The sequence below is a fragment of the Natator depressus genome, chromosome 10 (genome assembly GCF_965152275.1).
Source record: "Natator depressus isolate rNatDep1 chromosome 10, rNatDep2.hap1, whole genome shotgun sequence".
In the NCBI taxonomy this organism is placed as follows: Eukaryota; Metazoa; Chordata; order Testudines; family Cheloniidae; genus Natator; species Natator depressus.
This window is the reverse complement of record NC_134243.1, coordinates 77,036,055-77,053,888: the sequence shown is the minus strand read 5'-3', so window position 1 is coordinate 77,053,888 and position 17,834 is coordinate 77,036,055. Positions and strand designations below refer to the sequence as shown.

The window sequence follows — 17,834 nt, the reverse complement described above, 5'->3', positions numbered from 1 at the left end:
AGTAAAGACGTCAGACCTACATGTGGATGACTGAGTGACATGGAGTCATCTGGCCATAGGGTGACCAGACAGCAAATGTGAAAAATCGGGACAGCGGGTGGGGGGTAATAGGAGCCTATATAAGAAAAAGACCCAAAAATCAGGACTGTCCCTATAAAATCTGGACATCTAGTCACCCTATGCTCCCATGATGTCCAAGCAGCAATGTTCAGTACCTTTCATTTGATTGGGATATTAGGGTCCCATCGGGCATCTTTCACACCAGAGTCTGGTCTAATTCCCACTGATTCCTTTGTCTGTGTCAATGGGAATTTTGCCTGAATAAAGAGTGCAGGATCAGGCCCTTTCTTTTAAATTTGGAAATCTGCATTCTTAGCACAGACCAGAGGGTGCTTGACAGTAAAAGAGAAGTCAGCATGAGAGTTCATTGCAATTGCCCTGATGTAGGCTACACGGCTGTCCCAGCTCCTACCCTGTCATTATCAGCCAGTGACTTCTGATCTGGCCACACCTCCTGCTTCCCCTACACACCCACCCAGGGCCATATGCGGGGTGGGGAGAGCGGGGCAGTCGCCCAAGGCACAAAGCCGTGGGGGCAGAAAAATGGGGCAGCATGTGGGGGCAGTCATGGCCCCCGCCCCCAAATTTCTGTCTTCCATTTAGCACAGCGGTTTTGAAATTGTGGGGCATGCCCAAACCTCTGTGCTAAATGGAAGGCAGAAATCTGGTTGGGGGGGGGGGGCCCCACAGGACTCTGCATCGCCTCTAGGGGGCGCAAATATGCCTGATTGTGGCTCTGCACCCACCCACCCTCACACACTACTGAATGAAAGCTTATTCTGCCTGAGCCCTGAACATGTCACAATTGAGATCAGCCAGCCTGTCTTCCTCCAGATCCCAATAGCAGCTGATCGACACACCCTGCATTAACTCCCTTCTGGTCTGAGGGTTCCTTCTCCTGGTGGTCGCCAAACAACAGCCAGACCACTGATGCTGGGGTCCAGGATTTGCCCTGTAACTGTAACACTTATAAAGCATGTTGAGAGCCATGGACAGAAGGGGCTGCAGAAGTACCAGTGCATTAGTAATAGCAAGGGGTGGGACCTTGAATCTCTGGCAGATTTCTAGCAGAAGCACTCTTGCAATCTGCTGGGGGGATGTTTCCTCTTCTCCGTTGGTAATCGAAGGTGCTAGCAATGAGAAAATGGGAGCCACTAGGGATTCTATCAACATGAAAAGATACTCAGCCCGTGGAGCGTACAAAGTAAAATCCATGTGGGTGGGCTACAGGTTAGGACACTGGACTAGAAGTCCTGGACTTTATCCACAGCTCTGCTGTAGGACATTGCGCAAAGTGACTTTCAGTTTCCTCCCCTTTAAAATAGGGCTACTGAAATGTATCTTCCTTTGCAAAGCTCTTTGAGATCTGTGAATGAAAAGCATGACAGAGGCGCTCAATACTATTAGCTGTGTCCATTTCCTGTGTCTTTACCCTATGAGGTTCAAAGTATTATGATGAGAATGAAACAAAACCCTGCAAAACTCATTTATTTCTCATTCCGAACCTAATGGGGGGAGGGGGGGTTTATGCTAAACATTTGGTCTGTACAAACAAGCAGTCTGTGGTCGGGTGTGCTCTCGATCAGCTGCCAGCATCCTTCCCTATTGAAAGCCCAGCCTGGCAGATGGCACCGACGGGCTGCGAAAGTGCCCACAATGTGCTAGAGTTTTACTTGTAATTGACATAAGCACAGAAAATGTGACTGGAGAGAGGCCCAGGAGCGGAGTGAATCTAGGTTTGTTTCTGGTTTGGATGCGATTCCAGTTTGCATGGTAGACTGGACTGTAGAAGTGTTTCTTAGGCTGTCTCAAAGCCTGGTCCGACCAAGACTTCAAACAACTTACAAACCACCGTCAAGGTTCAGTCTACACTACACACGGAAACAATGTTTGCAACTAGGTTAGAGAACAGGTGTGCTCGAACCAGCTTCCCAGACATTGTCCCATTTGCAGGGGGTTGAACTAGATGACCTCCTGAGGTCTCTGTCAACCCTAATCTTCTATTATTCAATGAATGCCAGCTACAAAAGTGCAATGCAAATGCCTGTTCTCACTTTCTGATGACACTGTAAATAAGATGCAGGCAGCATTATCTCCTGTAAATGTAAACAAACTTGTTTGTCTTAGCGATTGGCTGAACAAGAAGTAGGACTGAGTGGAGCTGTAGCCTCTGAAGTTTTACATTGTTTTGGTTTTGAGTGCAGTTATGTAACAAAAAAAAAAATCTACATTTGTAAATTACACGCTCAAGACAGAGATTGCACTACAGTTCTTGTATGAGGTGAATTGAAAAATACTATTTCTTTTGTTTATCATTTTTCCAGTGCAAATATTTGTAATCAAAAATAATATACACTTTGAGTCCAATTACAACACAGAATACAATAATATGAAAATGTACAAAAACATTCAAAATTTTAATAAGGTTCAGTCGGTGGTCTATTATTTAACAGGGCAATTAAAACTGTGATTAATCGCAATTAATTTTTTTAATCACGATTAATTTTTTTAGTTAATCGTGTGAGTTAACGGCGATTAATCGACAGCCCTAGTCTGAAGCCCATTAGCCTGCAAATCATCAACCTCCATTTCCAGGGTCACAGTTAAAAAATTTACACCAAGGCAGCAAAATATGGGGCTTTGGGAGGTGAAGCTATTCATTCCGCAGAATGGCTAAGGGCGCAGCTCTTCCTGTCTTGGTCTACTTTGAATCTCCTGGGGGGGTGCTGCTTTCGACACAGCTAATCAATGGCCACAGCAGCCTTTGTCTTAAACTAGTTAAACTGCAAGTGTAGACGGCGGAGCTCTCTGTAAAGCCAAGGTGGCAATCCCCACTTTGTGACCACCTAGGGCTGCAGAAGGAAGAGTTTGGACTGGGTTTTTGACACAGATTTTCAATGCGGGGGTTATGTCTCTCTTTTCTTGATTACCGTATCCTTTAATGCGGACAACAACTAAACAACCAGGGGCTGATCCTTCAGTCTTTGCCCAGGACAAACTCCCACCTCAGGGAGTTTTGCTTCTGGAGGGAATGCCAGATTTGGCCAGAAGAGGAGTTTAAGCCCCAGGAACCTTCTGCATCACTGGGCCCAAATGTGAGGGCATAATATGGCTTCCGCTGTATTAAGGTTAAACAGGGATGAACTGCATTGGTACTCTGCACTGATCAGGCAGGAAACCATACGTCCACAAGCTATTAAAATACCCACATTGGCATATCTGATTTGTAATCACGTCAATTAAAAGGCGAACGTAACTCTGAGAGTTCCCGGTGCCGGTGCATGGCATGGACACAGCTAAGGGTTTCCCATGAACAATCCACTGATCGTTTATTTCCACCGTACATATATCAGAAAGTACCAAACAAGCACAAGCTCCCTTTCCAGGGATTCAAAACAGTCACAAGAATGACAGTGGAAGAATTAGGGCTGATGCCTGGTACGTACTGAGTCATGTGAGTAGCTTTTAATACGGGACAGCTGAGTAGAAGTTCACGGAGGAGGTGATGTCAGGAGCAGGCTGGCCGGGAAGACAAGACCAAGACTTTGTATGACAAAACCTGAAACGTCTCATTTTTGTCATGGAAGTCACAGCCGTGAGAACCGTCTGGCCCATGAGCCTGGTTCTGCAAACACCTCCGCAACTGAGTACCGTTAGCCCCATGAATGATCCCACCGAGGCCAAAAGGAAAGGATGCTCTTTTGCCAATCTGGCCCTTCCTCTATATTTTTTAGAAGCCAATGTATATTTCCAGAAAAACAGAGGTTGGCAGCAGGGGGCTGGCAGATACTGAATTCTAGAATCCATCACAGTAGGTTGCACCTGGCCCAAGAGCAGCATGAAAAGGCCATAAAGGGGTGGAACCAGCCTGTGGGGAACAGGATATGTGCAAAAGACTTCTACAGAGCTGGTGGAGTAGCAGGACACCAGCCCCTCTCTGAGTCTCTCCCATGGTCCCAAGGGGTCCTCGGAAGCAGAGCACAAGGGCCCAGGCCCGGAATAAGGGGGAATCAATGGGACCCCTTGGAGAGCATGGTGATACTCAGCATGAGTGCGGCAGAAGCCGTCAGAAGTTACTAATTTCTGGTGACTGTTCCATTCAAATCTAATTCAGGAGGGGCGGGTGACTGAACGACATGCCAGCATTAGTACTGTACTTCCCAGGCAGTCACCGTAATAGGAGCTACTGGCCAACACAATGCCCCTGATCAAGAACACAGAGTTCCTTTTCTCCTGCCGGATGCTTTTCTTTAGCAGACTGTGTGGATGATTGTGCCGTTGGAAGCGCCCGAAGCTGCTCCGCCATTTATAATGTAGTCCTTTATGTTCATCTCAGAACTGGACATCAGTTTGTTTCTCTCCTGCCCTGTAATTACTGTTTCTATTCCTCTAAGGCATGCCTTCATATCCTCTCGGAAGGAAGGAGTGTAGAGTCCGTAAATGATAGGATCAGTGCACGTGTGTAGCAAGCCAAAGAGAAAGAGACTGTGGTTGATGTACTCGGGCATGCTTTGAATCATGTCTGGCTGGAACCAGTACCACAGGCCCAGGAGGTAATATGGGGTCCAGCAGATAATGAAGGAGGCAACTATCACAATGGTCATCTTCAGGGTCTTCATTCGCGCCTTGGAGATGTGGTTGTTTTTGCTTCTTGCTAGACCTGCCGGGAAGAGTCAAAGGGATAATTGTATACGACACAACAGCATACAACCAGGAAGAGACCAACATTCACAGCCCAGCCTCTCTCAGAGTCAGTAAGAGTTTGACTTCAAGGCTTAGGCCTGATACAAAGACCACTGGAGTCAGTGGGGGCATTTCCATTGACTTCCGTGAGCACTGGATTAAGCCCAAACTGCAGCCGAATTGAGTTACCACAGGGCTGAAGCGGCTCTCTCTATTGGGGTGTGCTTCATTGGGACGTGCTTCATTGGGACATATGGCCATGCACAAGGCGCAGGTTGGGCCTCTCCCAGGGGTGGATGAATAAGGATGTCCGTTTTCAAGGCTGCTGTCTTTCATCACTATAAAGTCACTTGACTGGATTGAGGCCTGGCCCTACCCAGCCATGCAGGAGTCAAAAGAGGAGGAAGCTGCCCTGGGCCTTGCACACCCTCCCCATCTCTTCTCGCCAGGCCTGAAGGAGACAGTAGCAGGTCTCCATGATACTCCTGGAAGAAGTGGGCAGAGAGAGGTGGCAGATTCCATGCTCTGCACCCCGCTCCACCATTTGTGCAGTCTCTCTCACCACATATTACAATATACAAGGCTCCCCTGTTCAGCTGTCTGTTATTTTCCGTCAGAGGGGACTTGCCATCCCCAGAAACACACCTGCTATTTCTCATTTTCTAAGTCTGGAGATGTCAGGCAATGATGCTGATAATGCAAGAGATGCCTATGAGGGGGAAAATTACAATGTCTCGGCAATACCAATAAGATCACATGGAAGTATGCTGAATGCTCAATAGCCGCAACCTGCTCACCCTTGTTGATCTTCAGTTGCTTGCTGATTTCCCAGATGATGCGGATGTAGCAGACAATCATGACGCTCAGTGGGGCGACGTAGAGGGTGGTGAAGGTGAACATGTTGTAGAGGATTTCTTCCCAGTGCTCTTGGAAACTTCCATGCGTCACACACTGGGTAAAATTGACACCCGGGACAGTGTGCAGGTGAAAAAGAAAAAGCTGAAATTAAGAATGAAACACTTAGTCAGAGATTGTTCTTAAAGGGGCACTGTCACAATGACAATCTCCTTCCTGGGCTTACTGGGAACACCTTCCGACAATTATTAACCCCAAAAAGAATTTAGAAAGTCTTATTACATAGGGTTTGCTGGATTGGGTCAGACCACAGGTCCATCTAGTTCAAAATGCTGTTTTGACAGTGGGCAGCACCAGATGCTTTCGAGGAAGGTGTTAGAACCCTGCAGTAGCAGATGTGGAATAATCCGTCCCCACATTAAGTCTTGTTCTATCTCTGATCAGCAGAGCATGAGGATGCATATTGACTTTCATCATACACGCTCTTTGCTGACTCAGCCCATCACTCATCTCAGGCAATCGTCTGGTCCGTTCATGGTCAATTCCACTGTCCAGTCCTCATGCACGAGTACGACACTGCAACATTCGGGCTGGAGCTGGTGAGAAATGGGTTCTGTTGGAATTAAAAGCTTGTTGTGGTTTTTTCCAGGCCTCGATCATAAACCTCAGCCATTATTGTAATTATTTCTTACTTTGTGCCAATAGACAACATGGAACCAACTATTAGCAAACACATCAATTAATTCTATAAGCCAGGTTCTTACAAATAAATCAGAGATAAAGTCCTTGATTTGGGGTGGATCTGTCTCTCCTTTCTAAGTATTATGATGCTGTTCTCCATGATAAAAATTATTCCACTATCAAAAACATACTCGGCCTAAGAGCAGAAAATAACCCCCACTGAGCTCGTAAGCCAGTGAGTGGATATTTTAAAGGTTGTTGTTCCCAGCCATGCAATATTTGATGGATTCAGTAACTGGGTGAAGAGCCATTTCTCTCTCTCGGGAACTCAGAATTCTTTCGTGCTGCTACAAGAGCACTGTAGAATTCATGCTCACAAGATTTATTTTCACTCGATAGCGGCTTCCTGTCCTGGGCTGACAGTACACCCCACTTATCTCCATTAGTGTCAGACGTTCCTGTCGCTGTCTGAAGCTGGAGCATCTTTTGAATGAAAAGTCTCCATACTAGCCTTTTAAAATGCCAATCCCTGTATGTTTTCAGTCTCCGAACCTGGCTGCCCTTGCAGCACTGAAATTTGTACACTGAATACGCACTGGAAGGAGGACAGGTTAAGTATTTTATAGCAGCCATAGTCCAGACACACCATATTGTGGATATGCGAGACCAAGGCCTAACTCCTCAAAGGTAGCTCAGTGCCTAACTCCAATTGATTTCAATGGGAGTTTGGTGTCTGAATACCTTTGAGGACCTGGGCCCAAAGAGGGAATGTCTGGTTATCATCTAGCAGGTTTCCTCCACCATACAGGTAGCTAGTGACAGCCTTACGCTACTGCACATTTCCTGCTGGGTGTTTTTGACTATTGCATTGATGAAACTACTGTATTTAGAACAGGAGTAGCAGGTACAATAGGCCTGGGGAGGTTAAGCCTCCCCTAACCGAGGCCCTGGCCCTGCCCATGCTCCACCCTCTCTTCCAAACCGGCGGGAGCTCAGCTCCGGCCGGATACCAGTAGGTGGCTGGGGCCGGTGGGCGGCCCGGTGCTGGTGCCAGCTGGCAGCCCAGTGCCGGGGCCAGCACTGGGGGCAGCCGGTGGCCCAGGGCGGTTCAGCTGGGGCTCCTCCGGTCATAAGGGCGGGGGATGCTCGGGGCTCTGGCAGAGGGAGGGGGCAATAGAGGCAGGGCCTCAGGCGGAAGGAAGGGGGGATGCGTGGCTAGCCTCCCCAAAAGGGGGTGGGGGCTCGCAGGGTGAAAGCTGATTAGTTCTGGGCTTGTAGGCCCTGTTCACACTACAGCACCTGTAGTAATTGCATTTGAAGCCATTTTGCAAGGTGGTTGCAGCCCAGTGTAGTTATACCATGGTTCACATCTACCCCTTCCCACTGAAAGAATGCCGTCGGCTGTCTAGAAGAGTGCTCTATGGAGCTGGTCACACTGGGTATTTTTGCTGACATTCTCTCCCGTTACTGCCAGCATTTCAGCGCCGCTGGGGGTAGCAATGAGGGGGGGTTAGTGCAGGCAGTGTTCCAGGCAGCCGATGGTATTTTAAGCACCATGCTCTTTAAACTTGACATGAGCAGGGCTTGCCAACACGTTGGCTTAAGACGCTGGTGATCACTGGCAATGTGGCCGTTCTAGAGTGTCGACCATTGTGAGCATGAGTGGTAACAACTGGGGGAAATATTTGGCAAAATAGCCCATCACTGACAAAGCCAGAAGCACCATCTAAGCCAGCAGGGTTTTCAAATCTCCACACACACTGGATTGGGAAACTGTACGCGCTGCAGTTGGGGATGCTCAGTGGGCTTAGTCGAGTTCCTCAGGCTTGCTAGATGTGCTGAGGAACATGGCAAAGAGATGTTCTGATGGGACCAATATGGGACAGAAGCTCTCTACCTGCAGCAATCATTGAGGGTACGTCTACACTACAGAAAAAAACTCCATGGCAGGGAGTCTCAGAGCCCCGGTGAACTGACTTGGGCTTGTGATACGGGGCTAAAAACAGCAGTATAGACATTCCCGTTTGGGCAGGAGCTTGCGCTCTGAGACCCACCCCATTGCTGGGCCTCAGAGTTTAAGCTCCAGCCCGAGCAGGAATGTCTACACTGCTATTTTAATCCCCGCACTGTGAGCCACATAAGCCTGAGTCAGCTGACCCAAGCTCTGATGTGAGCAGACTCAGGGATTTTTTTACACAGTAGATGTACGCTTAGTGTTAAAGTGACAACACCCCACCTGTTGTTCTGTGATTATGTTTTCACTCTGACTCAAAGGCTTCGTTTATTTGCACATTGCAAAATAATCCATCCTCCACAGGGAGTTAAACAAGGCACCCCAGTTGCTGTGTTGATCAACCCCATTGCACGTCATGAAATCCGAAAGCCACAGGACCAAATTCTGCTCTCATTCCCATCTGTGCAACCCAATGAATGAGGTCATTTGTGCATAACGGAGCAGAATCGGGCCTGTAGTTTGAGCTATGGATCTGATTATCTTTTGGATGCTTGGCCATTGTATCAGTAGCTGATCTGTGTGTAGTTCTCGTATTGATAAGAGATAAGGTGGAGGCAAGGTAGGTCACTAAGAAAGTTCTACCAATAGCAAATTTATCCCTGTAGAAATCTGGGGCCAGAGCCTCAGCTGGTGTGAATCAGCATAGCTTCATTAACTTCAGATCAGCTCACACCACAGGAAGAATAGAATTCTATAGCAAATACATTCCCAGTTAAGTGAATGGGGGGCATGGATCAGCGTTCACGTTGCACCCCCTGTCAGTACCTGGCCTGGGCCAGGGAAGCTAATGATCCAACCAGCGGATCAAATTTGGTGCCACCTGAGTCAAGTTGCGCGTTTGCTAAGAAGAAGTTAAGTGAATGGAATACAATAGCTAACACATCTCCATGCAAAGAATGGGGTTCAAGAGTTAATGGATTCCCACTGAAGCTAAGGGACTCTAGGAGCTACTGCCTCCAAAGCTGAGCCCAGTCGAAATTTCAACTGACATTTTCTGGCAGCGCCATGGTACAGCATCACCACCTTTGACTCACTCTTCCTCACAAGCTGGAACAATGAGAAAGGGGCAGTGAGCAAAGAAGGGCTCAGTTCCAGGTTACTCTAATAGCTGGAGAATGCACTGACCATAGACTTTGGAGAACCTGGAGCGGTTCAAGAGACAGGCATGGTGTATGGGAGTGGAAGCCAGAAATTCCCAAGTTATAGTCCTGGCTCAGGCAGCAAGTTCTTCCAAGTTTCTGGACCGTTACCTCACCTTCCTGTGTCTCACTTTCCCAGTGTACAATAGAGATTGTAACAATTACCATTCTCCCTAGGGTCTGGTGATGATGAATGAGTTAACGTCCATAAAATTAGTTCTCTGAAAACATCTGCTCAGTGTGCAGCAGCAGTCAAAAAAGCGAACAGGAATACCGGTGTGCAGTTCTGGTCACCCCATCTCAAAAAAGTTATGTTAGAATTGCAAAGAGGACAGAGAAGGGCAACATAAATGTTGGGACTGGATGACAGGGAATGGATTTCTCAATAATTGCCCTGTTCTGTTCATTCCCGCTGCAGAATGTGGAACTGGCCACTGGCAGAAGACAGGATACTGCACTAGATGGACCATTGGTCTGACCCTGTATGGCTGCTCCTCTGTTCATAAGTGTCCTAGAAGTCCCACTTTTTATCTACCTCAACATCTGCATACCTGAACTTTAACTGGATTTGAACACCTCCCTGTGTGTTGGGGATAGGGCACTAAACCAGGAGGCTCTTCCCAACTATAGCTGTGCTGAGATGGGATCTGTGCCAGCTGCAAGAATATCTCAGGCCTGAACTCCTCAACATTCAGCAACAAGTTTGGACCTGGATTCCTCTTGGAAAATAATGGGCACATTGTCAGTCTGTTTTAGGTATTGCAGATGGCTCCCCATCACTGCAGTACCTGAGCACCTAACAATCTCGAATGGATTTATCCTCACAACCCTCCCCTGTAAGGCAGGGCAGTGCTATTATCCCCATTGTGGGGAACTGAGGCCCAGAGCCACTGAGCGACATCCCCAAGGTCACACAGGAAGTCCATGGTAAAGAAGGGAATTGAACCCAAGTCACCAGCTAGTACCCTAACCATTGGACCATCCTTTTCTCTTGATTACTGATTATCACCCAAACCATTCGCCCAGCCCAAGGTGGCTGTTCACTTTTGCCTATTCTGAAGTGTGACACTTCCTGTTCGAAGTGACCCCAGCTTGACAATGGTGTTGCGCTCATACCTGGGGTGAGGCCAGCAGAAGGCTCATGACCCAAGCAACATATAACATGAGTCTGTTGCGTCGACTGGAATTAGCGAAGGCAAAGGGGTGGAGGATGGCTGAGTGCCGGTCTATGCTGATAACCACAAGCACCAGCGCTGCAGAGTACATGGCAAAGAGCTTGAGGAAGTTCAGCAATTTACAGGGCAGGTCCCCGGCGTACCACTGGACTGTCACATTCCACACAGCATCCAGGGGCATGACTGTGAAGGTCACCAGTAAATCTGCCACTGTTAAGCTCAGTATCAGCAGCCGGACATGGGACTTCCTTCTCTTCCTCATGATGCTATATAACACAACTGAGTTGCTGCATGCTGCTATCAAGAAAAAGCAGATGGTGACGATCACACGGACCCTGGCTGCTAGGGTGAAAGTGGGTTCGATCCAGGGCTCGGGGCAGTTGGAAACAGAGAGGTTTTCATCCACGACATCAGCTGACTGAGGAGGAGTCATAAGGTCCCGTTCTTCAGGCATTCCCTACAGGAGAACAAATGGCAAAATCAGAGAGGAAAGCTAGACCTAAAATCCCTGTTGGCTGTCCATTTAGCATGGGACAGCTTTAAGAGTGATGGAGAGGAAGGCTCAATAGGCTTAGCCAAGGATTCGTGAATGTTTTAATATGCTTATCTGGTAGTACCTTAACGGCCCCAACCAGAGCTGGGGGCCCACTGAGCTGGGCGTGGGGTCTGACTAGATAATCTAAAGGTCCAGGCTAGCCATAAACTCTACGAAACTTCAACTCTATTAAAACCAAAAGATTGCACCTGCCCCAAAGAGCTTACAGGCTGAACGACCAGACAGACAAACAATCAATCAGGCAGAGAGAAGCAACAAACAACAGTACAATGTCTTCTCTGTTTCCTAGTTTCCATAGTGTGGACCACCTCTTACTAGACAGATTATCCCACTGAGCTGCATCCTCTTCCATTTGCTATTGCGGGGACCATCACCTCCTCCTCTTCATAATTACACATCATCCCCATGGTGACTATAGCAAGTGCTCACATGGAAATGTATTTTAAGCACTTTTCAATGCTGCTTAGCAGGTGGAAACAAGGAGGTGGCAGTCCCATGTGACCAGCCAACTGTGCAGATGACCCAGTGTGGTGGAGCGGGACTCACTCCGGTGGCGCCTCCTGCTGGTCGTCCAGGAAATTAACATTTCCAGCCTCCGGAGCGCCCTCTGCAGGCTGGTATCCCACCTGCCGCTGGGCCCCGCATCCCTTCTGGATGCGGGTGCCCCTGGCAGCACCCCCACAGACCTTGGTCTCCCCGCCGCCCCAGGGAACCCTCACCTTCTATCCCCACCTTGCCTCAGTCTTTGGCCACCACCAGTCACCATCTAGCCCCTGTTCCCTGGGGCAGACTGAGGCTCATGAACCAGCATGAGGAGCAACTGGCCACCCTCTGGAAGGGTTTGGGTGCCCACTGTAGCCTGCTTAGCTCTCAGGTGGGTTTCCCTTTCTGGTTGGGTCTCCACCGTGGCCTGTCTCACCCCCACGTGGATTCTCCTGTTGAGCTGGGGCCTCTCTGCCACAGACCCCCTCTCTTCTGGGCCCCTGGTCTTCACCACCCCCTCCTTTGGGGTAGTCTCAGACCGAGCCCGATCCTCTGGCCTCTCCCTCCTTCTCTGGGGGCAAGCCCGTCTTACTTGGCCGCCCCTGTGGCACAGGAAGTGCAGCCAGTGCATTCCTTGGGCCACCTGTGGGCTAGGCCTGGCCCTGTGAGTCCCGTGAGGGCACTCCCTCTTCTTGTGCCCTGGCTCCCCACAGGCCCAACAAGTTTGGAGCCCCCCCTGTTGGCTTCACAGGGGGCACTCTAGTCTCTCCACAATGTCCTGGGCAGAGCCTCTTTGCTCCATCCCGATAGGGGCACTCCCTCCTATAGTGCCCCGGTCGCCCACAGGCAAAACAGTCTTTAGGCCCCAGCACCGGCCTCCAGCCCAAGGTGCTGGCCCCCGATGAGAGCTATGTGCCCTCCCCCGCAACAGCTGTAGCAGCCTTGCTTGCTGCTCGGCGAGACAGGCCACACAGGCTCTCCAGTAGTAGTCCCTCATTTCTCCACCTTCAGCTCCTTCACTCAGATTCCGGGCAACAGTCCAACAGTCCTTGCCCTTGCCCCCTGTATCGGGGCGGACCGCCTATGCCCGCATTCTCCACCACGTTGTGGGGGGGGCGGGACTCACCCCTGCAGTGCCTCCTGCTTGTTGTCCAGGGAATTAGTGTTTCCAGCCTCTGGAACACCCTCCACAGGCCAGTGTCCCGCTTGCCGCTGGGCCCCGTGTCCCTCCCAGACCCCAGGCCCCTCCCTCTCAACATCTAGAGAGAGACTGTGTCCTCCTGGCCCACTGCCCTCTTATAAAGGCCAGCTGGGCCCTGATTGGGGCATGGCTGCAGCTGTGGCTGTTTCCCCAATCAGCTGAGGCTGGCTGCTTTAGCTAGCAGCAGCCCTCTCCCAGGGCTGATTTCAAGCCCTTCAGGGCAGGAGCAGGTGACCACCCCGCTACACCCAGTAAGAGCTTGGTGGAACCCAGCTGGTCCATTGACCACAAATAGAGAACCTCTGGTCTAATGAGGAGTTAAAATGCATCTGAAATACTGAGAATCCCTGGAATTGTGATGCTCTGAAGTAGATACGTTGAGTTCCATGGAGTTTATACTGGGTGTGTGGGAGAGAATCCATGTGATAAGACATTAAAAACAGAGGGTCTGACTCCTCATTGAAGACCCATTGGCACTTTTCTTTAGAGTAGGGGTGTCCAACCCAGTATCTTTGGTTACATTCTCCTCTGGTCTGCTGTTGTCCAGTGAGCTTGGGTCTGTGGCTCTGGAGATAGAACCACCGGCTGTTGTACGCTGTGCGCAGTGAAGAGGTGTCAAATCCCATCCCTCCACACCACAATCCCAGGAAAGCTCCCCAAGGTGGAGACTTATGGAATCTTCCTTTCCTCATAAGTATTTCCATGGGAGGCAGCAATCTGAGCAAAAATACCTCTCCTATCCATGTTAGCACAGCCGCCATGAACCTATGACACCCTAGGCCCCGGTATATTGCCCTGTTCAGGTCACCGGGATTATATTATTATTATTCATTATTTGCGTTACTGCCTGGGACCCCTAGTCATGAAGCAGGATCCCCTTGTGCTCGACGCTGTACAAACTCAGAACAAAAAGACGGTCCCCGCCCCAAGGAATTTACAAACTAAGTCTAAGACAAGGAAACAGATGGGTATAGTCAAACTGACAGAGGAGCACAAGGATACAACGAGACAACATTGGTCAGTAGGATAGGCAGTAGTCTCTGCACACTCGCAGCCGATAACACAGCGGCCCATATTGTGAAGGCCTGTCCTGCACTCTGCCCAGAAAAAATGCCTAGCAATCACCATCTAGTATTTATTCACTTACAGCATGAACATGTTTCAGGGCTGCCACTGTTATCTGTTTATTCCCTGGAACAAGAGCACTGAGCTATGTTAGCACAACACAGACAACACTCAGAAGAATTAGACACAGCAGGCCATCTTTGGTGTGAGACCCCTGTAGTCGGTCCATATTACGCCAGGAATGAATTTGGCCCACGGTCATTTTAAAAACTCTGATCGAAACTCATCGCTTGCTAAGTGGAGATGGGTCACTGGCCTGAATCTGCCAAACTTTGGAAGTCCAAAAACAAAACAAAACATAGGACCCACGGCTGAATTGGGTTGTCAGGTTTGTTTTACAAAACCCTCGAATGACAAGGTTTAGAAAGACCACACCACGCTCGTTTTTGCCCATCTCTTTTGAAATAGACAGGGACCTGTATTAGAACCATTTACATGAACCCCTAGGCACACACACGCCCCCTGAACATTGTGGGTCCAGACAGAAAAGGACCTGATCCTGAACCAATGCCAAATCACTGCAAAACCCAAACCCAACTGACAAGATTTTTCCAAACCAAACCAGCTCTGGGTGTCACCTATCTTTGGTGTCAAGATTCATGACGTTTTCTCAGCCCTTATTAATCTGATCTCCAGGGCTGCCTATCAATATCTGATTCCGACTTCCAGCGTATAACAAACCCACACATCTCACCTGCTTCTTAGCAGAACAGAGACATCCGGCCAAGCTCTGGGTTCAGTAAGCAAAGGATAATAAAAGATGTGAGGTTAATCAAAAAGAGTCTCTCTCTTTTTCCCCCCTCTCTGCTCAAAATAAAGATGCACACAAGCACATCTCACAGATGTGAAAAGTGGTTCACCCTCCTCCTTTCATTCATCTGGAGGGTGACATGAAGTCAATCCCCAAACAGTCCCCCACAACTGTCTCTAAACATGTTTTTTGGGGGGAAGGGAGGTGCCCTGCAGAAAGATGCAACCTATACAATTTCAAAGCCAGATTCTCGCCCAGGTAACTCAACTGTGCAGAGTCACCACTGTTCCACTTAAACTGCCCTCTGCTCCCGTACAGAATGATATCGTGAACAAGCCAAATTTCAAAGGCAAAGACTTTCAAGTTTAGGAGAACACAAACAATGAGCACCGATCAACGCGAGCAGCTGACAAACCGTTTCATGCAGCCGGGGCTGATGCTCAGTTTCACTTACACAGAAATACTGTGCTTTCCCCTGGTGAAGTTACAGAAATAAAACGATCAGCAGAGACCGAATCTACATCCTGCTCCCGAACTAACCTATTGTTACTACACACTTACACTTGCTCTCTCTCTTCTCCTTACTCTCATTTAGTCCATGTTCCGTGCCTAGTTACAGCTGCTTGCTTTGCTGCAGCCCCCACACAGAAAGTAAGTGCAAATATTACCAGATTCTTAGATCAAACCCCAAAAGCAAGCAAAAAGCGATAGCAATGACAAAGTACCAAACTGGTCGTTTCTCCTGTTATTGCCAGTCCACAGGAGGGAGGAATGACGCCGAAGGAAGCCCAGTATCTGTGCTGATTGGAGGTGCTGCATTCAATTCATCGGATGGGAACATACCTGGTATCCGCATGCCCTTAAGGGAAAGGAAAACCGTTGCCTCTCTCTTTATTTTCCAGTGCCAGAAATGTCAGCCTGCTCCTCTGCTGCATGTAGCCAGCAGTCCGCATGATGCAGATCTGCCTCCCAGTAAAGAGGAGATGCAGAGAGCTGGCAGGGTGGCTGGGAGCTGTTACAGCGCTTGGTCTATGCACAAGAGGAGCGTCATTCCACTCCCTGCTGCTGACTCTGGAATTCTCCGACAGAGACCCCACTGCCCAGTGTAATTCAGGTGAACCTAGCATAATGCTTTAACAATGCCCAAGGAGAGTTGCTTTGATAGGAGCCCACGGGGGGCATAGCTCCAGGGCATTCAGGGCTTAGCAGGTGTATTTTATGATGCTTGTTAGGTCTGTATTTTAACGTGTGCAGAATGCCGAGGGCCTCTGTGGTGAGATGGGGTACAAACATAGCTTTATATATAATATTATTATTGCATCCTTAAGATTATTGTATTGCTATGGAGATCAGGAAACAGGCTCATTAACCGGGCCATGAATCAAACTGCTCCAAAGAAAAGCAGAAAAGATTCTTTGCTCTGGGTCAAACCATGAGGTCCTTATTCCATTTTTAACCTAGTCCATACACAGGCAAAACTGCATATGGACTGGGTAAAAACAAATCTCAAGATTTGACACAAACGTGAAAACAGGTATCAAGCAGTGAACGTCCAGGTACCAACACATATTTCAGTGGAGCTCTTGGGCTGGATCCACGCAGGGACCAGTATGGGGGCGCTTTTGGTTTTTCAAATGTTAATGACTAAATGGGCCTCCTTTCCCTTTAGGATTTAATGAGCCACCCACTTGAGGATTTAATGAGCAGGCCTAGGAGACAATGACAAATCTGCTGCATTCAGGGAAATGGCCACATTCAGATGCTGCACCTGCTTACAGCAAAGCTGAACGGTGCCTCTTCAGGGACAGCATCACCATTCCAGCACAGCAGTTGTCTGTAAATCAGTAATTATTACATGGACTGTTGTTGAACCTGCTGTTGCTTAGACAACCGTGACACACACACACGCGCATGCATATAAAGCACATACATAGCAAAGTTCCAGGAGCGTACAGCTTTTTATTAGCCCCACTGATTGGGGTTAATAAGGAGGGGATGCGATCCTGAATGGAAAGCCATTAATTGGGAATTAAACACAGAGGGAAGAGGAGGCTAGGAATTGGATAAAATGTTCAGAATCCCTTGGTGACTTAGAAGTCTATGGCCCATTTTTGAAAGAGGCGTAGACACTCAGGGCTAGATCCACTAAAGGGTGAGGCTGACATCTTATTTTAAACACCCTGCACCCAGTGTAATCCCCAGTCCTGAGTTAGATGCCCAGGCTCTCTATACAATGCATGGAGACTGCAGGGCACCTATGGATGGGATTCCCAGAAGCCAGCACACTGAGCGGGGAGCCGTAGGAAATGCTGAGGAGAGGTGTGTGGCCTAAGCCCTGCCCCTCAAAGGGACTCAGGCACCTCCCTTTGGCCTAGATGTAGGGTCTGTCTACACTAGATCTGGAAGCATGAGAAGCCGTACCCACACGAGCGCTGATCACACTAGTGCACTAAAAACAGAAGTGTGACCTCAGCAGTGTGAGTGGTGGGAGGGGCTAGCCGGCCAAGGACAAACCTACGGTCTTGGACGGGATCATGAGTGGGTGGCTAGAGCCCCTTGTAATGCAGCTGAATTTCTGTTTGGGTACATCTCCTCCAGCCAAATGGACACTTTCCAGCTCTAATGCAGACATACCCTTAGGGACTGGGGACTCTCAGCTGTGGACCCTCTCCTGAGTTAGGCTCCTATGGTAGGTTGGTCCTTTCTCACAAAAAAATAGAGGAGGAACCTTTACACCTAATAGCCCAGGGAATGGAGGGCATTGGGGACCACCAGGTGTGGTTTTCTACTGAAGTAACCCACGAGTCTTAATAATAATTAATTGCTAGTAACTTAACAGGATTTATCAGGTAATTAGCTAACATATCTCCAGAGCATCTGAACGCAGGTCAGTCTAACCTAGAACCAGCTGCCTCCTCCCAGGGTCAGCCCCCGACACCCTAAAGAGTCTATTTATTCTCTTAAATCCACTGGAACACCACAGCCGCCATCACCCTCTCCTCCACGGCATCAGGACTCAGGCGGCTTTGCACATGCCCAGTGGCAGAAATGTAGGGGACTTTACCAGCGGCGATGTAGGCACTTACACTTGGTTTTGAGGATCTCTGTTTC

The 17,834-nt window shown here is 48.9% G+C and overlaps 1 protein-coding gene across 1 annotated transcript; it reads right to left on the bottom strand.

The window, feature by feature from the left end:
• Positions 1-2,428: 2,428 nt before the first annotated feature.
• Positions 2,429-15,771, bottom strand: LOC141994588 (gonadotropin-releasing hormone II receptor-like). The gene is made up of 4 exons (XM_074964830.1): positions 15,567-15,771; positions 10,549-11,064; positions 5,541-5,742; positions 2,429-4,720 (listed from the first exon to the last, which is right to left on the bottom strand). Exons 2-4 carry the CDS (start codon positions 11,059-11,061, stop codon positions 4,311-4,313), a joined length of 1,125 nt encoding a protein of 374 aa, XP_074820931.1. The 5' UTR covers positions 11,062-11,064; positions 15,567-15,771; the 3' UTR covers positions 2,429-4,310.
• Positions 15,772-17,834: the final 2,063 nt, after the last annotated feature.